Source organism: Spea bombifrons, chromosome 8 (genome assembly GCF_027358695.1).
Source record: "Spea bombifrons isolate aSpeBom1 chromosome 8, aSpeBom1.2.pri, whole genome shotgun sequence".
Classification (NCBI taxonomy): Eukaryota; Metazoa; Chordata; class Amphibia; order Anura; family Pelobatidae; genus Spea; species Spea bombifrons.
Window position 1 is genome coordinate 3,991,959 of NC_071094.1, and position 24,167 is coordinate 4,016,125.

Sequence of the window (24,167 nt, forward strand, 5' to 3'; positions counted from 1 at the left end):
TTTTTTTTTAAATTTGTATTTTTTTTTTTGGAATTGGATTTCTTTAAATTCAAAACATTCCATCAAATGATATGCAAAGAGAAAACCATTATCATTAAATTGTCAGCTGAGATGGAATTAATATGACTGTGCTAGCTGCAGAGAAAAAAAATTATACGCAAATTACTTTCAGGATGTTGTGTTGAGTTTTCCGTTATTTTTGAAGACTTTGGAATGTTTTTGGGTAGTAAAGGCAAAATAATATTCTAATTTAAAATTAAAAACAAGGAGATACTCAAAGGATGGATTCCATAAACATCTAATTGGTCAGGGAGAAGGTAAGAAGGCACGTCACTGCATCTAAAGGATGAAAACTAGTGATGTCATCATATGTCATCAGAGAGAGAATTATGTATGAGTTCCAAATGAATTATTCTTTGTTAATGATCATCTCAGCCCTTCTTGCAGGAGAAGTCAACGAGGCTGGCCGTTCATAACACCGCTAAATTGCTCAAGATAAAAGGTGTTTCTGTTGCAGCAGTTGACCTTAAATTAATTGTTTAGTGAATAAACCTCTTTGCCAGAGTTTTCTTTTACACAAATATGCATCCCATTGGGGCTTTTTAAAGGAGTTGGCCCTGAGAGCCTTCAAATATTAACCCTTTGATAGTCCATCACAAAGATTCTGTTGGGATGACGCACTAATGGCGGCGACCAAATGGTTCTTCATAAAGGTTTTTATGAAAACATGAGAAGGATATTCTGAATGAAGTCACCTGCATTCAAGCAGGGGTTTACGGTATGGCAGTGAGAATTGGAATGTTCAGATATCGTGAAATTATAGTAAAATATGAAGGAGTCAACTCCAGGCTATGTCACCCCTAAGGACCTGGTGCGAGTTCCCAGACGTGGATATAACTTACCCCATACTAGACCATACTTTACTACCAGTGCTGTCCTCTGGATTGAATGTCATTCTAGGTTATGTGGTTAATTGACGCCATTAAATTCCTTAAAATGTAAATCAATTCTCAGAGCCTCTGGCTATTATGGAGGATAGAACCTTAACCCCAATAAACTAGTAACAATTACAATACAATTACCCTGAAAATGTTTGATTTTTTTTTCTTTCTTTTTAAATATGCTGCTTTAATTTGGACTCTTTCATTTAGCACTATTGAAAAAATCATTAAATTCTGCTAAAAGCATTCTGTAATTCGGCGCGGCCTGCCAGCGGGGTCATGTGTTATCGAAGCAAAGCGGTTCCTGGATATTTAGATTACTGGAATTTAAAAGTTATACTTTAATGTGTCTTGATATATATTTTCTGTGACTAACTGTGCAGACATCTTTTTGTTTTATTGGTGACATTTGGCTGTTTTGTATTTGTTTTATTTATTTTTTTTGTATTTGTTATTTACTTTTTTTTTCTGTCTTTTTCTGGGTGTAAAGCTCTTATCTAAATTTCTTTGATCAAACCCACAGATCTTCATTTTATTGAATTGTATTAAAAAGTCTTGGAACCTGGAAAGTTGAGTTGCGGGGACTTTTGCCATGTGTACCCCCATACAGTAATCTTGGCAGGATCACGGGATACTTTTAAAACATATTTTATTTGGTATGTGGGAGAATGTGGTTGTGTTACAGAGGGTTTCACCCAAAGACTCCAGGAGAAGTGCCGCTTCTCTGGGTCTCCGGGCCATCACCAGAAAACTCTGGGCCGCGGGAGCAGTGCCCGACTCCCTGCCCATTTCCCAGTCCAACAACTGTGTGTCCCTCAACGTCAGTGGGAACTCTCGCCGACGCCAGTGAGACCGCCAACTGACACCAGCGGGACCTCCTGCCCACATCCTGCAAGGGAGGGCTCCCAGATATGCTCGTGTCTAGGCTTTATGGAACAAATTGCTTTTGTTCCATAAAGCAGTGAGGAAGTTAAGTTTGGGAGACCAATGTGACTGACAGATAGCAAGTGACAGCCTTCAATGGTGAACCTCAGCAGTGCCGTATTTTCCTTCGGCGCTGCCCTACACCTAGTGGGTGTTGGGATATGACATCATATCCCGGCACAAAACCATGGAGGACCATGTCGACTCAGCACAACCTTCCATAGTGTTGATGGCCAAGGTGCTTTACATGGAGCCTGATCGCCCAATAAGAAATTCAGTAATTTAGGTGTTCTTTGGTCGTTCTGTAAATTTATTGACGTAAGTGACCTGAATAATATATTATTTTATAGTTACAAAAAAAGTATGAATTCTAACAACATTGGAGTGGCCCTCTTTGTCTTATGCCAAATATCATTCCTCTGTCCAATCTTTTTGATATTTCTCTACGTTGGCAGCCTTATTCTGCTACCAATCTATTCTGGAAACTGGTTTATTATAAAGGACTTTTTTTTTTCATGGCACGTCTGGATTTATCATTTTTTATTTCCTTTGAGGTCCCAGTGGCTCTTTTATATGTGCTGCTGTTCACCCGGGCGTACAAGTGAAAGAATATTATGACGTGCCGAATAATTATCATATAAAACCTGACAATTCATTCTATCATCACGTTTTAACTTTGTATAATATATGAGATTCTGACATGGAAAAGTGAACTCATTTCTACCTCCACTTTGAGGATAAAAGCAATAACGGTTTAAGGCTTATTTTCTTTGATGTATGCATTTTACAGGAGTAGTGGACACCTTCTGAAGATGTCTAAGATTCTAAGACGTCGGTATATTTCGCAATTTGGAAGTTTTATTTGATTCCTCAACTGATTTCAGTAAGATGGAAAAAAAAAAGGTTTGCCAAGCTTGCCGGGGATGATGCAAATGGCCAAACCAGGACACAGTAAGGACCCAGGGTGTCTTGGAAGTCTGTAGGTATGACCCTCAAGATCTTAGGCAAGTGCTACAACCTCTTGGGATTGTCTTCGTCTGGATACATGGTAGGAAGACACTTATGGATTCCAGGATTTCAGGAACACTTATGTACTTTACTTCTTTGTGGATAAGACGTGACTAATTCCTGTTGGATTGGGGGATGAGTTGTAATCAGTGTCCTTCTGGGGATAGACGAGTCTAGAGGACCAAGCTAAGTAGGAAAAACTAGTAGTTCCAAATTTTCATAATGTAATCAGAGGTCCACCACCTAGGAAGATGGGTGCCATGTTCTCCAGGCCTCAAATAGGACTTTTGGGGCAGGTTTAGCTATTCCATGCAATTTTGTACAGTAATGTCGGTCGGCATTGAGAAAAACCTGGTTTTATCTCATTTTGTTCCGATAAACTCCCTTTATCTGCAGAGCTGGAGGCCGCCGTTGCTCTCAGCCATGTGATATTTTGGGTGACTTCCCCGGCTCAAAGACCACACTGAGGTGATGCTTTATGGCAATGCTAATGAAGTCCGTTCCTCCATAGACTTTCATAATCAGAGTCTCCAGCTGGGTGATTAAGACTGAGACATTCTATTGTTTTCCAAAATGCAGTATGATAAGGAGTTGGGGGTTTAGTAGATCGGGGATCAGGTAACAGAGCGAGAATCATACAAACGGCTGATATGCAGCTGCCTGAAAACATTGGGGCAAAAAAGAAAACTGAGCAATATTTTTAAAAATATTTTTTGTTATGAGGAATAAAAAAAAATAGTGCGTGTCTCCTTTGAGTTCACACCTCTATCTGCCTGCTAAGCTGTTATCCTGTGCTATGTTATAAAGTCCAGTAATGAAATAAGGTTAAAATCTTGCATTTTGTGCATTAGAACATGGCCTCTTTCACAACAGCCTTTTTTTGTTGGAAAATTTCACATTTACTAGAAGAGAAATAAATTGATAAACATAGAGCTCCTCCGGCCTGCGCTCGTTAGAAGCGCGTAACATCTCGCTGAAATAAATAAGCATGATTTTGCACACTCTGCAGTATATTAGACAAGGGACTAGGAAAATTAGCTTTTTATACAGAGATGTGTAGTCAATGTAACAATCATCGTAATTATTTTTTTATGGTGTTTTCCTCTTCGCCGTTAGAACCGAGGCAAATGTCTAAAAACAGAACAACACACACAAAAAAAAATCTAAATTACAAATATATGGGAATAACTGAATATTCAGCAAAACGAGATACTAAAGGGAGCAATGGTGATTTTCGGGAGGCGATGCGTCGGTCGAACGCAAACCTGTTTCTGCGCAAAGATGTTTTTTTTAATACTGGCAAGCAAAATTATGCTTAACTTTGAAATTTGAAAGTTATTTCTTTTTTTTCTTGTGGTGAAAATTGAACCAAAATAGTTTTTCTTCTATATAAATATCTTTTAATTTAAATATCAGCCCTCTGGACACACATCATTAACATTATACTGTTGTATATGTATATATATATATATAAAATATATATATGAATAAACCCCATTATTCTTTTTGTAAACGCCCCACTTGGTTATGCAAATAGCTACCAACAGGCCACAAAATCAAATAAAAAGCTCCCCAAGCTATGCCTCTAACTACACCCCCTAAAACCAAAGTGCCCCATTCTTTCCCATTCCAAATAACGGCCATTTTGAACATGGTGACTGACACGTCTTTTAGAACTCTGGATTTGCCTTTTCAAAGTTTAGAAAATGATAGGCCAACAATTCATTTCTGAACCATGCTTTCCAGGCAGCCGCGAGAGCGACGGGTTTATCTCATCAGCGTAGTCTTTAAGCCTCGGACATTTATCACGGGCAAGGCTTGTAGCGCACCGTCGAGTCTGGCCTTTATTATTATTTTTTTTTAATATAACCCATAAAACTCAAGGTTCTTTTGAATTTTCGGCCGCGGTTATTAGAAAGGCCGGGCGGATTCATTAATGGCCAGGAGGAGAAGTCATTCTCTATTCAATCATTTTTGATTGAAAGGTGGTTTCCTGGTGATGTTCGGACGCTTGACAAAATTTGGGGGGATTTCACCTTGATTAAAGTGTCCAAATTTTTTAAAATTGAAAAAGAAACGTAGCCACCCGTGATATGCGTACATCTGAAAAATTAACCCCTTAATGACAAAGTCCGTACATGTACGGGCTCAATGGGTACGGGTTTTCAATGGGTTTAGGGACCGCCCATTGTCCTTAAGGGGTTAATATTAAAAGACACCCATCACAGGGGGGCAAGCTCAAGCCTGGACTGGCCATCTGGCACCCTGTGCATATGCCGGGTGGGCCGCTGGCCACCAGCACCTCATACCCCCCCAATACTACAACAAGCAGCTAGATATACCCGCTCACATGCTATGCGAGGATAAAAACATCCGGTGGCCACTGGCCTTAAAGTGCCAGAGCCGTCTCGTGCTGCTATACCTTAAATGAACATTTTAAGTAAGACTTTTAAACATGACCTCTGTTTTTTTCTCAGAATGCACTGGGCCCCAATTCCTGATTGGCTGTTTATTCTCAAATCATTTCAAATCTCTTAAAGAAATTTTTTCAGCGCATTAGGAAACACCTGGTACGTATGTTAGGTTAAATAGTTGTTATTTGCAATTTCTGGCCCCCGGTATTTATTTACCCTCTTGAAAAAAATAATTTAATTTGAAAGCTTTGCCTCCTCCGTCATTCCATGAGAATTTTCTGATGTTGTCGGCCTTTTTTTTTTTTCTGAAAACACAAGCAAAATTTCCCCGCGCTGATTGCTCTATACAATTTCACAACGTAACAAAAGTAATTGTCCCCGCAGCATACTGTTAATTTTAGATTCCATCATTTCTGCTTGTTACGGGTTCATTTGGTTTCCAGAAATTCTTCCGACCGTGCAAAAACGCGAAACCCAAATTAAGGTGCAGCGGGTGAGAAATGATTTCGGACCATGCAGAAATTCAATTTAACCATTTTGCGTGTACCGACAAGCACGGCTTGTTGTTCAAACATCAGATTTCGGGGTTTTTTCTTTGGACAGTTCAGTGAAGATTTAAAAATATCACAAAGTTTAACCCCTTAAGGACAATGGGCGGTCCCTAAACCCATTGAAAACAATGCATTTTGAGCCCGTACATGTAAGGGCTTTGTCATTAAGGGGTTAATTGTCAATCAGAACCTTTTAGTCCGTATAAGCAGATACCAATGCGCAAAGCTCCGTCGATAACAGTCAATTTCAGCTTGTTAGGCTTGAAAATAAATTAATGTTCCGAAAGTGAGTGGCTGCGGAGAATGTATCCTCGTTAAAGGGACACTCCAGGCATCATATTCACTTTAACCCCTTAATGACAAAGCCCGTACATGTATGGGCTCAAAATGCATTGTTTTCAATGGGTTTAGGGACCGCCCATTGTCCTTGAGGGGTTAATAGATATAATAGCTGCGATTTCCTTTAAGGTTTTCCCCTTGTAAATGCATGGGAAGCTTCGGGCATAATCGCCCCATATGAATTTGCCCAAAACCCCTATTTTTCATGCAGGGGACATCTTCCGGCTCGGAGAATGTGGCCTGGGGGGGGATCTAGTGAGACCCCTTGTGTGTAAGCAAAGAAAGCCCTTCTGTTGCAATGACTTTCTTGCCACTAATTGGCTGCTTCGAACAGCGAATCAGGGAGGAGAATTGTTGGACCGTTGAAAAAGCATGGTGCTTTAGCTCTGGAGCTGCAGCTTCTGCCTAAGGTAAGCTAGTTAAAGAAGGATCAAATAAAACAATATATAAAAACAGCACAAAACTTTTGTAGTCATTCATTTTGATATTCTATATTATAGCTATTCTTACGTCATGGAATAGGTTTTTTCGGGGGGTGGAATAAACAGCCCAAATTGAAACTATTTGGTCGTTTTACCTTAAAGAACCCGGCTTTGCGAGCGGACAGAAAGCCGCTACAACGCACATTTGAAAATGTATTTAAGCAAATGCGCCTCGGAAATGATCAAGATTAGTCTCCTAATAATAAACCCCCTCGAAATGAATTCTCGGCAGGGAGCGGGAGCTTCTGGTACTCGACGTGTCGTGTTTGACTTTGAGGCCGTTTCGTAAAATACATCCATAATAGAACCCGTTCGTCTTCGTAAAAAGCAAGACTTGGTCGGTGTTCACGGTTCAGCGGTAACACCCGGATCCCGCATATACTTTCCCTCACGACGCTATAAATTGTTTGTCGGATCCTCGGTGAAATTGCTCTTGTAGTCGTCAAGCGGGGCAGATTTAATTTACAGGGGATACCAAGAGGCCGAGTCATTATTGTGCCGTAGGAGAAAAAAAAAAAATATTCCAAAGTGTCAGATTTATACGAGACTGAATAATTTTCTTCTGTCTGGGGATTATCCCTTTTAATCTAAAAAGTGCTTTTTTTTCTCTGCCGAGCAGCACTTTAAACAAATCATACTTCCAAATGAAATCTATGGCCCTCTGCCGTCACGTAAAATAACGATGACTAGTCGGAAAGTTACCGGATTTATAGCGGGATGGACACCTCGACGCATTTCTGCGGCTGGCTTGGTCATCTTTGGTCTATTTGGCACAGGTTTTTTGGGGGCGGGAGGAGTTTCAATGTAATATTTTTAAAAAGGATTTAAAAAAAAAAAAATGTTTAGTTCCGGAAAATGTTATTTTGTGTGATTCAGAATAGTTAGGACCCCCTGAGGGGTTGCTTGAATATTATTGCGTGCAGGTATTGCAAAGTAGCCTTTTTCTCCCTCATTACAACAAGACAAGCGGTCAAACTATATTACGGAACCGCGGTACCTTCAACAAACCCATCCCCCCATACATACAGCTCAACCCTGAATTCAACAATTCTTACCCTCTGTGGCATATTTATCTTCAATGCACCCAGGGCTGTGCCACCAGCCACTGCCATGGCACCACCCTCCAGGCTCCGGCTACCCAAAGCACTCCCTTTTCAAGATGCGGGTCAGCGGTCCCACTGACGGGTCAGTCTGCTGATCTCAGGGGGCGGTCCGCTAATGTCAGTGAGCGGTCCCGCCAAGTTTTTGGAGGGCAAGTGGGTGGGGAGAGTTCTTGCGACCCGGTGTTTTGTGGACGTGCAGCATTGGGAGGAACTGAACTATGGAGGCTGTGCTAACTCTGCATGTTCCTCCATAGCGTGAATGGCCCGGTTGGAGAGATCTGTGATCTCTTTCCAACCAGCCAATAGAGCAGTAGCCACCAAGAGGACAAACAGGTTCCTTGATATGTCACCTCCTTGACCTGCTGCCCCTAGACCTAGGCCAACCAGAATACATGACTGGTTAACCCACTTCTTGTTGCCCATCTTTCTAGGCGGCTCATTGTTGGAAGTCTATGCCTTCTCCTATAGCCCAGAAGCCTTTCCTCACTATGTAATGTCTCTGTGCGCACTGCTTGATGTTAAATACCAGGATATGACATTGTACGTCTACATTTCCATTTTGGAGGTTATAGAATCTGGATGTGAAGACACAGACCGCATGTTCCTTTGAAGACCATGGCTCAGTCTAGTTCTTCTGGTCCTCCTAACTGACCGCCTGTGGGACATGGGCAGTCGCAAGAACCCTCATGGCCACCTTGTGTCAATGGCGCCTACACTGTCACCTAGGGTGCCTAATGGGTACACTTAGTGCTGAGTTTAGTGCGAAACGCGTTTCTTTATTGGTTCCTGCGGAGGTCTCCAGCTTCCTGCTGTTCATGCCGTGTGGTGCCCGGTAGTCCAGCTTTGCCCTCTAAATCCTTGTTAGAGCAAAATATTTTCCTCCTTCTTGTGGCAGAACCGGGACCGGCACCCATATGGCCTTCTCCACTCGTTTTTGTCTTTTCTCTTAATCCAAAATCTTTCCACACGTTTTCGGAGAGATGAGACACGCTCTCTGGCATTATTCCGTACGATTGTCTAACGACATGTCTTAAGTCTTGCCTCACAGGTTTTGGAGACCGAGAAGTATAAACATGTAATTTAAAATATATCACGCTGAAAAATTACTGAGCCGTACCGGAGGCGAATCATTATCTCTTTATTCTCAATTTCCCTTGTGCATCCTGCCTTGGTCCAGATACTCTTTCTTTCTTTCTTCTTCTTTTTTTTTTTTTTACTTTGCTTAAACTAAAATCACTAAGTGGAAGATAATTACCGGTAATTGTTAGCCGAAGCAGGACGTGCTGTTTTATACACAGGGAACAAGTCCAATATCTAGAATCAGTCCCAAAAGCAGGCAAACTTGACAAGAGGGCATCTTTCCAACTCACTTCTCCTACTAGCCGTTAGTCGGATTCCGGTGTGAAGTTTGACTTGGAGGACTATGCCGGTGGGATGTATAATCACATATCATTTTCCCAAGACGTGGAACCTATTCACATCCTTGCCAACTCTCCGTGGTTTATCGTCTCTTTAAAGTAAATAATAATCTTTTCCGAGGTCGCGTCATTCCGCCAGCGTGTTTGCCGCGCCGTGTTTGTGCCAGCCGCTCATCCGTGGTGATACAATCACAGTTCCTACACCTTCCTGCATAATATCCTTCCGATAGAAGAGCTTCGACAACAGGATTATCCGTGTAACAAGGGAGAGAGAGAAAAAAAAAGTAGTGTGTTATTTTGATTTGAAGAAAGTTTTTAAAAAATTAAATTTGAGGACATTTTTCAAGAAATTTAATTGGAGGAAAATTTTCAAGAAATTTAATTTCAAGAAAGTTTTGAATAAACTGCGCCAGGAACAAAAGAAGGAATGATAAGCTTACCTGGCTACTTTCTAAATGAACTGACCCTGAAATATTAACCCTTTAACCCCTTAATGACAAACCCCGTACATGTACGGGCTCAAAATGCATTGTTTTCAATGGGTTTAGGGACCGCCCATTGTCCTTAAGGGGTTAATAGCCCAGTGTGAAGACTCTATGTAGTGACCTAAACGGCTCTGATACTGGTCCTCGTGCGAAAATCTTTATTTAAAGATACACTTAATTAAGGCACCTGTGTTCAAGCAGGGATATCAACCATAAATTCATCGATGTAGTGTAGAATATAAAGGAATCAGCTCCAGATTGTGGCACCCTGAGAATCTGCCCCTTTACACCGAGATTGGGGCAAAATCTCTGAGATTTGGGGGTGAAACCCTGAGAGTTCCCCCAGGTATGTTAATAAATACAAGTCCGGCGTGGGTTCCCCTTTAGTTCTAGGGGCCCGGTTTTGGCTTGACCCCCCCCAAGACTATATGCCAGTATGTGCATGAACCATGCCCTTCTGAAAAAAAGCCATGGTCAAACCAATAAACCCCTTAATTTCAAATCCTGTAAGCAGGGATGCGATGCGTTCTGCGGTTATCCTGGATTATACCGCAGTGTCTTTAAAATATTACATCGTAGGACAATCTTTTTTTTTTGCTCTAATATATGCTTTTTACGATTGCATCTAAAACTGACAGGCTGTATTCCTGCATGTAAACCTGTCTATTTTTGTAAATAAAATGGTTAGATTACTAGGAATCATCCCCATAACGGATTCGCTGCCTTCCCGAGTACCATTCATCAGAGCTTTTATATTCTCTTTATCTGTGCTCTATAATAAGTCAGGATCAGCTTTAATGCCCTCAAATCCATCCATATTTTTTTATCTTATTTTCATTTGGACAGCGCTGCGGAATATGATGGTGCCATATAAATCAACAAATAATAATCATAACTATTTATCGTGTTACCTGCAGAAGTAGACGCATCATCTTGGCCAACACACCATGTAGATATCAGTATAGGATCTTCGGGACCAGAAGCTGGGATTCTAAATGATCTTAATAAACACATTCATGTTATCTGAAAAGATCATGTGATTGATTAATGCAAATAAAATTATTACAGAGGGACTGAAAATAATCGGGAGCCAAGGGGCCAAAGCTAGGTGCAGCCAGCGGCTCCGTGCCCTCTATACCCAAAGATGGATCTTTCCCACCGGATTAAAAGCTGGTTTATTAAAGAAAAACACTGAATGTAGTATTTTACTAAGATACTTTGTATCTACTTAGGGGCATAATCAGTGATGGGGTCACTGCCCCAGGTCCAACCCAGGGTAGCTCCTCCACCACCATGACCTACGTCTAGCATGGACTGGAGATAATGGCACGGATGATCCCGTGGCTGGAAGACAGCTCTGTCGTGTAAAAAGACTGGTTACAAAAAAGATCTCCGATCTCCCCAACCGGCCCACCAAGCAATATACTGGCGAACTACCCCTGCTAATGCCCCTTGGACCTTCAGCCCTGGAGTCAATGATGTTTAACGACCATTGGTCTGTCAAACGTTCTTTGAACTCAAGCAGGTTCCACTTTGTTTGGTTGAGCACCGGTTGGGATTCCTTGGCGGATCCCAGATGGGTTTTTCGTAAGAAGATCTCGAAAGATACCCTGGATTCCTCCCCAAAAAAACTCAACGGGTGATTTCTCATCTCCTTTGACTGCCTAGGCAACCATCCTTAAGAGATGATAGTAAATAATCACCAAGTGATTGCTAAAAGTCCCATAAGTACGTCTACATATTTCCTTAAAAAAATGGTGGAGAACTATACGTTACGAGAACTATATGTTACACGATCTCCTTACAAACCGTAGCAAAAATAATGTCAGATCACCCGTTATATGACAGCCAGGTGAAGGCAGCACATTATATTATTTTTCTCCTTGGCTTATACAGCAAGTCGTTTCCTTCGGCTAAGAGAAGAAGACTTGATAGGTGCCAAGAGTCTGCATTCAGACAAGTAACAATCACACGGCTTCTCTCATTTTATCTGGGATCGAGCGGGAGGCTGGGATTTACTGGTAACGCTAGGAGAACGGATTTCTCAACTTACAGACAGAGAGAGCTCTTCAGTCCTGCGGGAAGTTATTGACGGCAAAGCAGCGCCTATTTTTATTTAATTAGCCGCATTTTATATATAAAAAAAATAGATTTTTGGTTAGCGGTGGCAAAGTTTTGATGTATCTCCTAACCCCGTTAAATCTATGCTATGATTTTGGAACTTATTTTTAAAGATAAAATGTTATTTTTATGCAAAGTTTTACGTGGCCCTCCGATTGACAGCTGTTGGGCCGCAGAAGCTGGCTAATGATGTCATTGCATGTCTCAGAGACCGAGTGCCCAACCAGTAGCTCACAAATGGTAGAGGGGATCCAGTTGAGATCCCTACTATAAATCTAGTTAAAAATTGAGCCTCATGGGAGTCGGGAGGGAGCCGAGCCATATCGGGGTGGGGATGGGGGGGTTGGCTGTTTATGGGGCAAACTAGCCCCCGAAATATATGAAAGTGATGGAAGAAGAGTTACCCCAGAGGCAATAATCAGACGTGATTATTATCTGACGTGCCAAATGTTCTCGGCTCCAGTACAGAAGTCCCTCTTTGTCAATATATATATGAAATTAGGAGGACCTAATTAGGTAACGTTCATATGTTATGCGCACCGTTTAGATGACAAAGTCCCCTTAAGACCTAATCTCTTAGGATTCAAGGCTTTTATAAAGAGCAGTGTTGCTAGGCAACGCTTTCACCTTGTCAGATACTGCATTTCTTTAGTGTGGCATGTGACATCATCGAATACCTTTCATTTGTAGACTACAAACCATTCGAGCCTTTAACTCAAAGAAGGAAATGAAATGGCCACCCTCCCCCATCTGTTTTTACATCCCAAATCCTGCATTTTATAGTTTTATACACCAAATAAAACCATGTTTTAACATAAGAACCAATACATATATTAGAAACATGCACGATGTACTCAGCACAGGAGCAGTCATCTTAACTTCGTGTTCTCGGAATTATTCCTCCCCAATGAGTTATCCCTCCCTTGTTGCTAAGTTGCTGATTGCTGTCGATTGGCCCAGGCAGCCTTTGTAAGATTGGGGGGAAGAGAAGAGATACAAAATGTATTACTTGTCATAGTTTTGCTACATTTGATCAAAAATTCCCCTCAAATGCTTTTTGTTTTCCAAATTTTGCGAAAATAAAATAAACAAAAAAAAGGAACGTTTGTTTTTGCTTAAAATAGAATTTTGCCCGGGACAGACACACGCCTCCTGAATCTAAGACGAGACCAACGACTGATTAAGGTTTGAGTCTTTACAGCAGGAGAAACGGGCAGACTAGACGGGGGCCGAATGGGGGCCGATCTGCCGGCAGGTCCTATGTTTCTCTGTATGACTTCATTGCTTATCCGCACACAGCGCTAATAACGCGGACGCCTCGGCCTTGCAAAATGCTGCTCCTTTTATCAGTTTTGAGATAACGCAAGTTCCTGGCTCAGAACTCTAAGATCAACTAACAAATTATTTTGCCATATAAAAAAAAAGGATTTATTTTCCTCTCTGACAAAAGCCTCGGAGATGCGGCTCCGCCAACTGTAAAGATTTTATTTCTTCCTTTAAATATAATTTTCATTATTACATGTCATAGCTAAAAAAATAATTATAAACTAAAAACAATATGTGATATGGCTTCTCAAACGCTGTTTGGTGCATAATGAAGTATAATATCTAATTAATAAAATACAACTTTAAAGATTCATTATCATTTTTTAAACATTTTCATTTTAAATTTGTATATAATTATATTTATATTTAACTGTGAATACAGTATTTTTTTTAAAAAAAAAATGGAAAATAAAATATTTCACTTTTTATATATTTACATTTTATCAAAATGTAGATTTTAATTAACTAATATCAGTTTTCAAAAATATTAATTTTTCTATACCGTTTAAAGTTTTTTTTGCCCTGGTATCTGAGCCTCAATCTACTAGACAAACACCCCGACTCCTTATCATACTGCCTGTGGGGAAACAATAGAATGGCTCAGTCTTAATCACTTAGTCTGACTCTCTGACTAGTGAAAGCCTATGGAGGAACGGAGTTTATTAGCATTGCCGATGAAGAATCTCGGTGTTATCTTTCAAATAAATGTACACGGTAACAATGTATATATTAATGAGAATTGATAAGCATTTAAGTGGAACGGCCACCCTGCAGCGTCGGTAGACGCGATGGGCCGAATGGCTCTCATTTGCCGTCAAATTCTATTTTTCTGTGTTATCAAAAAGGTCTGGATTCATGGGGGACATTTTTTTTATCCTCTGAGATGAATGGCAGATGAATTGACTTATGTGGCTTTTTGGGGTATGACACGCTAGTCCCAAGTCGGATTTTTAGCTCGAGAACCCTAAGGCACAGGCTCTGTTTTATCGTTCTGTTTCTCAGGCGGATTTCCGCTATAGTCTTTCCCACACACGGAAAGCGATTGTATATCCATGTTCTATACTAACATGTAGAAAAAGTGTAGAAATAAAAATAGTTACCCTTTAAAGCTATCTCTTTAGAGCAGAGGTGTAACAGTCACGGTCGCAGGGGTCCGCCACTCACAACCATTTCTTGAAAGCTGAGAGAGAGAGAGAGAGACATGGGCAAGATGTTTGGGGGGCTAGGACGGCACAGGCAAGCTGTTTGGGGGCAAAGATGGCACAGACAATCTGTTTGGGGGCTAAAACGGCACAGAGAAGCTATTTGGGGACAAAGTTGGCACTGAAAAACTATTGGAGGACAAAGTTGGCACTGTGGTTTGGAGAATTGCACCAGGACTTGTGGTTTCTAGTTATGCCCCAATTTAAAGGGACAGTATTAGGTTCATGAACCATATTTGTGTGTTTTTTTAGACAATGTTGATATAACAGTCGAGGTTTTGAGTCGGTTGGACCATTTCTCAACTTTGTACCACATGAAATCATAGAAATATTACATTTAAAAAAGAAATTAAATTCATACGGGTCACTTAGAGCTTACTTTGTTCCAAAATAAGGTAATATAATCCCGCTGCAAGAAAAGTTTATTTTTTTCTCTGTTTTTGTTACACGGATGTATAAAATAAGGTCTCTTCTGATTCCAACATTCCTCCGACGTTCCTCCAGGGTGCTAGGATACGCTACATTGTCCCGGTATCTACTGCTTGGAATTCTAGGACCCAAATATTTACACTCTGAACCATTAGTTTGTGTTTATAGAAGCCATTCTGGGGCAAAGTTCTAACCGTGCACCAATTACCATGGAAACCGGTGGGATGTCCCTGTTCGTGTATTACATTTAGAACCAACTATTCTGGTCATCTCGTTTCAATTACATATGAAATAAAAGGCTAGTCCAATTGTCATCAGGCCCAAGTCCGTCCACTGGAGGAGCAGAAGCCCTGCCACAGGATATAACCCAACAGGGACCTTGTGCAGGGCCACCCTTTTGCCCCTAAGGCTTGATCAAGGTCGTGAGGATAAGATAGACTTTAGAGACTAAGGCATGCCAATAATCAACTCTGAGTCCATGTAACTTCGGAATTAATGACTCTTACTTCACTGAGAGTGTGGTAGATCAATGGAACAGCCTCCCAGCAGAGGTGGTAGAGGGTAATACAATGAGGGTATTAAACATGCATGGGATAGACATACGGCTCCTGAATCTAAGACGAGACCAACGACTGATTAAGGTTTGAGTCTTTACAGCAGGAGAAACGGGCGACTAGACGGGGGCCGAATGGGGGCCGATCTGCCGGCAGATTCTGTGTACCTATGAATATTATAATATTCTGCAGAATACACAACATTGATTTACTATTAAAAGACCTTTAACCTTTCCAGTTAATTACAATCCATAATTGATTATTTTGATGATTGAAATAGGTTTCTCAGAGATGTAAATGTGATATCGGAGGGCACGGGATGTATAAATAATGGGCTGAGATCTCAATGTATCCTCAGTCAGGAAAATATTTTGTCAAAATCATTCTCTTACCGAATTGGAAGCGGGGAAAAAAAAGGAAGCTCTGCGTGTGTTTACTGCTTGTAGATGACAAGTATCTTTTCAATTATTCATAACTACCCAACATGAGTGCAATTTATAACTGATTTCCCGTTACATCGGAAATGTTTTACATGCAGAACCGCGCGGCTCGGTGTGACTTTAAGGAATTCAACATAAAAGGGGCCAGTGCCACAACCAAAATGGCTGACATCGGCCAGCCAGTAGCCCGTTGTTACTAAAGTCCTAGTCTAAAGGCGATGTATTCTGGCCTGGGCCAACTAGACCTAAGATGGCAGGTCCACGGTACGGTAACCCCCCTGCCACAAAACCAAGGGGGGGCAGATTGCCTTCTTGGGATATCTGACCCTCCACTGCTCAGCTGGTCAGTGGGCCAGTTTCTAATCTACCCAACTGGCCCATTTATAGTGGGTCAGGTCTATGGTAGTGCTCTAGGCCAATACGCCACAGCTTAGACAGCATAAAAATGAAATTCAGATTAGTTTGACCAGTCCCTCTTTGGGCCCCAATTCCCTAATGCCCCTCTTTCCTCCCTGATGCCCCTCTCCCCCCCCTGATGCCCCTCTTTTCTAAGAGCTCAGAATGTTTGCTGGGTATGAGGGTTCTACACCCCTAAAAGCCCTGATAATGTGTATAGAAACAGCAGGAAATTACTTTATAAATTAAACAGGGTAAATAAACCCCATTATTCTTCTTCTAAATGCCCCACTCAGTTACACCAATAGCTGCCAACAGGCCACTAAGCTACATAAAAAAGTCTTATCCCCAGACATGCCCCTTTTGGGCAGTTTGAAATGTTGAGAGGTATGTTTACACACATATATCCTGGTCCTCTTTTTTCAACACTTACGTTATTAAAGAAACACAATGAAACAGTTTGTTTTGTTATTTGTGCCAAAAGTACTAAGAATTTATGTAAAAAAAAATAGCGGATTACGGCTACAAAACCCCGTTTCTTTTACAACAGCGCGCCTTCTTAATCCGCTCTCGACTAAGGATTTGAGTGGAGAAAAAAAACCCCAGTAACGTCTTCCCGAGTGTCTGCCGTCAAGTGGACACTTGTCTGCTGGGGACGGGAACGAAACAAACATTAGAAGCTGGGAGACAGCTCTGATTTATAAGAAAGAATGACCGCTCAATGCTATTGATTTCTGAGTCACAACCAAATTTGGTTTGATTTAAGACAATTGCCTTACACATCTCGGTTAAGCCGATCCGATCTCCCAAAGCAACCGTTTCAGCCGCTCAATATCTTTTAATTTTTTTTGTACACTTTTTATTCTTTTGTCTGTTGTTCTGGGCTATTTGGTGACAAACCGGTGGTTTTAAGCCATGGGTTTGGGCAAATTTCTATGCTGTGTAGTTTCTTCGTTCCGTTTAATCCTTGTCACTTTTTACAAGGTCCATGTCGTACTGTCAGGGTTTGCCCCGGAGTCTCAAGGTTTTTGCCCCATTCTCAGGGTGAAGGGGCAGATTCTCGGGGTCACACAGTCTGGAGCCGACTCCTTCCTATTCTACCCGCTGGGATCGCATATAAAGACTCCCAGTTGGTGCTTTTGCTACCTGCATGTTATGTTGATATCCCTTCTTGAATGCAGGTGACTCAATAAAATATAATGAGAAGTCAAGTTTTTCATGAGTATTTGGTTAACATGTTCAGCGAGTCATGACAGGCTATTAAAGGGTTAATATTTCAAGAGTCTCAGGGGGCGCTCACTGATTATCCATATAACATGGGAGCAGTCCTCTCGGCATCTACGTGATTATTTCTCTCCATTGGGTTATCTCTCCCTTAAGTCGCTGATTGTTCTTGATTGGCTGAGGAATTCTACGAGATAATCGATGAGATGATGCTGGCTCTGCCACAGGATGCCGCTGACCTCAGCTTCCACAAGGTGACCTTTGAAACCAACAAACTCCAACACGTATCGACAAACAAATGTCAACTCATATAGGTCGTTCCCAATCATTTAAATAAATAAAATCAGAACAATGAGACACGAATGATTTCATTCTAGAACAATCCTCGGCCTCTTGGTTAAACTTTATACTATTTATTTTTGAGCCTAGCCTTTTGTGTTGACTACCTGTACGGCATGAAAATATAGACAAATAGAGAAATCACAATTTATTTGTAATGAATAAAATGGGCTTTTGGTAAAAAATTTACTGTTTAGTATAATGGCGGTATTTGTGCCATTTTTTTTTTTTTTTTTTTTACTTTTATTTATGAATATTGTTGTTATCTTTATTTTTTTATTATTATTATTATTATATTTATTGCCAAATATTTATTTTGGACTCGCTGGCTCTTTGGTGCCTGAAATGGAACGCATTAGATAAACATTATGCTTTATAGCGGTAGATACTTAAAGAGAGATGAATTTTAATGTTCTCGTTACGTTGGACATTAGGCAATAAGAAAAAAGAAAATATTAATGGTTTGCTAGCAGACCGAGAAATACGGCCAGCAGTTATGTCTGGCATATTCTGTACAAATTTTGTGTTTCTTCGTGTTGATAACTAAATTACCTGCAATAAATACATCTTCGGGGCGGCCATTTTAATTATGCATAAACTTAAACAAAATTTGTTGAATGTTAACGGTATCAGGTGGGATGCATAATTAAGCTTGACATTTACAAAAAAAAAAACAAATACGCTTTTATTTGTAAACGGGACATTAAGTCTTCTCAACACGTTTAGAATCGGTGTACACAATCGCTTGGAATGTCTTCCAACTTTTCCAATTATTTTTATAAATACTTTAGTTTATTAACCCCTTAAGGACAATGGGCGGTCCCTAAACCCATTGAAAACAATGCATTTTGAGCCCGTACATGTACAGGCTTTGTCATTAAGGGGTTAAACCAATTTAAGTATACTCTACGGAATATAAAGTAATCTAGAATTTAAAAACACCGTCCAGGACCTCGTTGTGGGAGTCTGCCAGCTACGGCTAAGTTAATTTATTACCAAAATGCTATTATTATTATTATTTTTTTTTCAAAATTGGCGAGCCAGCCCGTATCAAAGCCATAACAGTGTTGGTTAAAACATCATCTTCCCTTTCGTGTTTAGGTACTCCAAGGGGAATTTTGGTATCTCGTACGTGAGTCCAGCTTTATAATTTGACTGTCGAAGGTGCAAGCCGGCCAAATGACCTGCGATGGCTATAGATAGGTAGAAAATGGGCAGGATGTGGCCATATATGGGCATAATATGCTTGGGGGTGGGGCTTGTTCTGTTAAAAAAAAATGGTTAAAATTCTACGGATCCTGTTTCTTGAATATATAAAGCTATCACATAAACATGGAAATAATAATCACTTTTAAATGATTAGGGGGGATTCATTATTTTTCAAGCAATACTTGTGTTTTTAGAATAACAAAAGCCACTTAAAAAGAGTAAAATGAACACTTCCAATGAATAATAGTAATAAAAGAAATCCGGGTGATTTATGCTTCACTTGAAATAGCGACAACATTTTCCATTGCAGAAAGACAAATCGAGGCCTCCGTATTGACCTTTTTGTTTATTTTATTTATTTATTTATTTTTTAAACAAAAAACAGAAAACTCCAATTGTTCAGATGAAATACAATAGCGAATTATGCTAATTTAAATGACGGTGATGTATTTTGGGCATACTGCCCCTTAATTTGTTAGGATAGGGGGTCACATTTTTGAAAATGGAACCGTGAACCTCTATATATCAGCTGAGAAGTGGGATAAGAGCGCTTATTACATGTTATTAAAAGATAACCAGGTTAGATCCGCTCACAAGCTGGCGGTTTGTATTAATGTCCCTGTTAATGAGACCTTTCTCACCGCGGCCTATTGACGGCCGTGAGTAATGTTTATTGGTAATGGACTGCGTTGGCTCCTTCTCCAAAACCCCTTTCAAGTACTGTCCTTAACGCTACAAATATAGGGCTGGATAATTGCCCCATCGTCTATCCCTTTATTGGAAGTCGAACATTGGATGCTGATGAAGCAGAAACCTATACAGTAAATCACCACGATTTAGAAAGAAACCACTAATTACTAGAAAAAAAAGAAATAATAATTATATCAGTCTTACTATGATAGATACCCAAAAGTGTCCCTGTTTAGTTTGGGCAGTCCCCCTATGGATCCCAAACTCCTCATGTCCCTTTTTTCCTCCCCTGATGTCCTTCTTTCCTCCCTGATGTCCCTCTTTCCTCCCCTGATGTCCCTCTCCCCTCCCCTGATCCCCCTTTTTCCTCCCCTGATGTCCCTCTTTTCTAGGAGCTCAGAATGTTTGCTGGGTATGAGGGTATCGCAGGGTTCTACAGCCCTAAAAGCCCCGATAATGTGTATAGAAACAGCAGGAAACGGCCCGTTATTCTTCTTAATGCCCCACTCAGTTACACAAATAGCAACCGACAGGCCACAATCACAAAAAAAGTCTTGCCCCAGCTCTCCCTGATTCAGATAATCGGGATGCTAGCCTACACAGCCAACAACCCTGGCATAACCCAGTTGTTGGGACTCTCCTGGCAGACTTGGGACTGTTAGCATGTATATATCAGAAACAATAACTTTTACGTATTTTCTGCTAAATAAATAATTAAAATACTATACGGTTGAACCTGTATATCACTATATTATGTGTGCCTCTCTGCGGATCTTCAAAGTTTATTTTGTTTAATTTTTGTCTACATAAAAAAAAAAATAATAATAATAAAAAAGAAATAAAAAACCCCTTTTACAGACCGGTATGGTTTTGCATTAAATCAATGTATATTTATGATGACAGAAGGACAGAGATTTGGAATATTTTGTATAATGTAAATGTAGGGGTTTTTTTTTATACATTGGGACACAAAATGAGATTTAATGGGATAAATATTACATTTTTTAGTTTGCAGCAAGAAAGTGCAAGGTGAAAAATCGCTTATGAAAATGCAATATTAGCACATAGGAGATGTGATAAGCGTTTCCTTCCCCTGGCAAGTGTTGTTTTTTTTTTTTAAGTTCCCTTTTTTTTTATTTTATTGTATCGAATGTATCATTGCAATATATGAGCAAAAAAAAAGAAAGAAAAATTAAACAAAAAAAAAGAAAAATCGGAGTTTTTATCAACCTCTCTGAGAGTTGCAACACGCCGAGCTCGTCTGAAAGACGGTATTTTTTATGCGAGCGGATGGTTGCCATGGTAACAGAGGCTCGCTGGCCTCTCGGAGCTCGGGGAGCAGATGTTGCACGGAATCCTTAGAGCTCTGCTGACAACAATGTGCGGCGTCCTCCCCTTTGGCTGCGAAGGCAGGTGACGGGAGAGAGGCGGCTCCGGCACCGTGGCGCTCGCGCGGAAAACGGACACGGCTCGGGTTTGTTTAACGCTGGTGTTCTTGTCTCACCCCGCAGGGGTTTCTCAGCCGCCGACTCAAAGGCTCCATCAAAAGGACAAAGAGCCAGCCTAAGCTAGACAGGAACAGCAGTTTTCGGCACATAATACCTGGCTTCAGGAGCGTGGACAATGAAAGGTAAGAAGATGTGGGTCCTTCAAGCAATAAAAACTATCTCTCTCTCTCTCTATCTCTCTATCTATCTATCTATCTATCTTCTATCTATCTATCTTCTATCTCTGTCTTCTATCTATCTATCTATCTTCTATCTCTATCTATCTTCTATCTATCTATCTATCTATCTATCTATCTTCTATATCTATCTTCTATCTATCTTCTATCTCTGTATTCTATCTATCTGTCTTCTATCTCTATCTATCTCTGTCTTCTATCTATCTATCTATCTATCTATCTATCTATCTATCTATCTATCTATCTATCTATCTATCTATCTATCTATCTTCTATCGATGATTGTAGCCTCCTGGCATCCCGTTTATATACTATGTATCATTCCATACATGCATGCGTGATAAACATATGTATCGCATCCCAACAATTAGTTGTAATTTAGATTCCAAATTCATGAATCCCCCCTACCATACTCCCCAGGGGGGGTAATAGATCGGTTTATGACCTCCTGTTACCCCGTGCTGGGCTGGTGTTGCGTCTCTCTCTGTTGCGACAATTGAGAAGCTTGTATAGTTTGGAGAACAAGCAGTGTTTTTTTTTGGGGGGGGGGGAATTGTTACTCGGGGAGGCAGTCAGAGCCGTCAGCATTTTGTACTGGAGTTTGGAAGAGCGAGTGTTGGGGGTAAGCGTGTGTTTGGGGTAAGTGAAGTCGGGGTGGGGGGGGGTTATTTTATTGAAGTCAGGATTTGTTTAGTGGAAATAAGAGAAAAATCACGAGGGGTTTTGGAGAAGATTAAAATAAAAGTTGCAACACTGATTTGTGGCGCTTGATGGGTTAAAATTAAAATGACGGTTGTTTACGGTGGTCTTCAAGGTGCATATGGTGTAGATTACTGGGGCAACGGAAGATAACCTGTCAGTTGTTAGCTGGTAACAAACCCCATCACCCTTTGCCAAGAGTCCATATGGATAGGATAGTAGGCGTTGTGGTCCTAAATGACGCGCTTTGTCCATCAAGAATTGCTCTCCAGGGGACAACGGATTGCTCAAACTTCATTAACTGTCTACTTCTTCCAGCAATGAAAGGGTGTAGACAGGAGTGGGTCAAAACACGAGAAACCCTGTGTTTATTCATCAATATCCGAACGATATTATTCACAGAATAATTGGACTACGTTACCCATCATTCTCGGATTGTCGTAATAATTACAAATATTTATTTTAATTGTTGCATAAAAATATGAGATTACCCTAAAAGGATTATTTGGATCACTTCCTTTTCTGACAAGGACCGAGGATCGTGGTGTTTCTATATGTCACCTAGTCTGCTAAACCCTTGTTCTGATTTAACCCCTTAATGACAATGGGTGGTCCCCAAACCCATTGAAAACAATGCATTTTTGCTTTGTCATTAAGGGGTTAAAGCCCTGTCGCGGTGCTTGAACGCCGCTGGTAAAAGTTTTAGAGATACCGTTACAGATTATGTTACATCTAAAAAAAATAAATTCACGCAATATCTCTAATATTAACATTTGATTTATTCTTTTGGTCGGATGATGATTATATAGGGTTAAACCTCTTATTTATTGCCGATGTTTTAATCGAACATTTCGTAATCCTCTGCGATTGGGGCACGCTTGGCCCAGGTCACCGCACAGTCCTGGTTATCTCGAAATGCAACTGATTTCCCATAAATGTAAAAAAATATTAAGTGGAATCTGAGATTTACCCAAATCTCAATTTTTTCAGTTCAGTACACTGAGTGATCTCGTATGTAGGAGCAGTCGCCTTAACTTCCTGTTCTCAGGATCTGCATGATTCCTCCCCATCACCCATTAATGTATTTCTGCCCTATTATTAAATCGCTGGTGGTTGTTGCTTCTATACTCTTAATAACCTACGTAACGGTGGGCACAGATTAAAATACACAACATGTATATATTAGAAGCCCACCTTATATACAATAGGAGCAGTCGCCTCAACTTCCTGTTTCATGTCCTGCAGGAATAATCCTCCCCCAAGTCATATCTCCCATATTATCATATTGTCTGAGTCGTTCTAGAAGCCAGGGGGGGGAGAGAAAGAACCTCAGGGCAGGAAAATAATTAGATATGCTAGTTTTGCCACCTTTTGCCACACAATCCAATAAGCAGTCCCTCACCTTTTACCCTTTTATTTTTTAGATGCCATATATTGTAGTTCACCAGCAGAGGTCAACTTTTCTCATCTCACTACTTGTTCTTTCCCCCCCCTCTAATTGAAGAGTTTGTCATTAGCGCGCCTCTCGTCAACCTGCGGAGGTTGTTATAATAAATAAAAAAGAGCCGAATGTTCCAAAGAGCTGGCGCTTTAATCGACTCGCACGTCGGCGTCCAATCAGTTGGCCGCCTAATTGAATGCTTTCAGAAGAAGTCGCGTACATAACAGACCCCTCTCTACTTCTTCTTTGTGTTTGATTATGTTTACATTTAATATTCATGCGGAGCCTGGGAACATTGGATTGCTGGAAGGCCCTGCTGCCGGTTTATTGGAAAGGCTCATAAATATTGCATAGGAAGAGATGCTTTGTATGTTTAGTCTTTAAGGATCCGTTCTTGTGATGCGAGCCGGTAGGGGCCCCCGTGTTCCCATCCAGGGCCGCGTTATTCGGGTTAATTACCGCGTCGTACATAGCAGTGTTGCGGTTTCACATGGAGATAATCACCTTCAGCAAAACGTTTTCTAAAAGGCATGAAGAAAACTGTTTGTTCTCCTACAGGTTTTGTTGTATAATTTAATTTTTCCCCCCTAAGCCTAAAAGATAAATTCATGTATACGAGAAATGGTCAATGGCGCCCTACGTTGGCCACCTTAATTGTATCTAGAACGCACTGGGAAACAGGGACAGTTGGGAGGTATGTAGGACTCGGCAGATGAACAAAGAACTTCACCTATAGAGATTTCTTTTGT

General features: G+C 40.7%; 1 protein-coding gene and 1 long non-coding RNA gene across 5 annotated transcripts in view; both read left to right on the plus strand.

The window, feature by feature from the left end:
- Positions 1-24,167, plus strand: part of DAB2IP (DAB2 interacting protein) — a 211,840-nt gene that overhangs the window by 65,932 nt on the left and 121,741 nt on the right. For all 4 annotated transcript variants that reach the window (XM_053472613.1, XM_053472611.1, XM_053472610.1 and 1 more), the window contains one exon: positions 21,107-21,225. In XM_053472613.1, the coding sequence (XP_053328588.1) occupies positions 21,107-21,225 (119 nt within the window). The remainder of the gene's footprint in view (positions 1-21,106; positions 21,226-24,167) is intronic.
- Positions 21,992-22,723, plus strand: LOC128502724 (uncharacterized). Its single transcript, XR_008355161.1, has 2 exons — positions 21,992-22,204; positions 22,237-22,723. It is a non-coding gene; the product is annotated as an uncharacterized LOC128502724 (long non-coding RNA).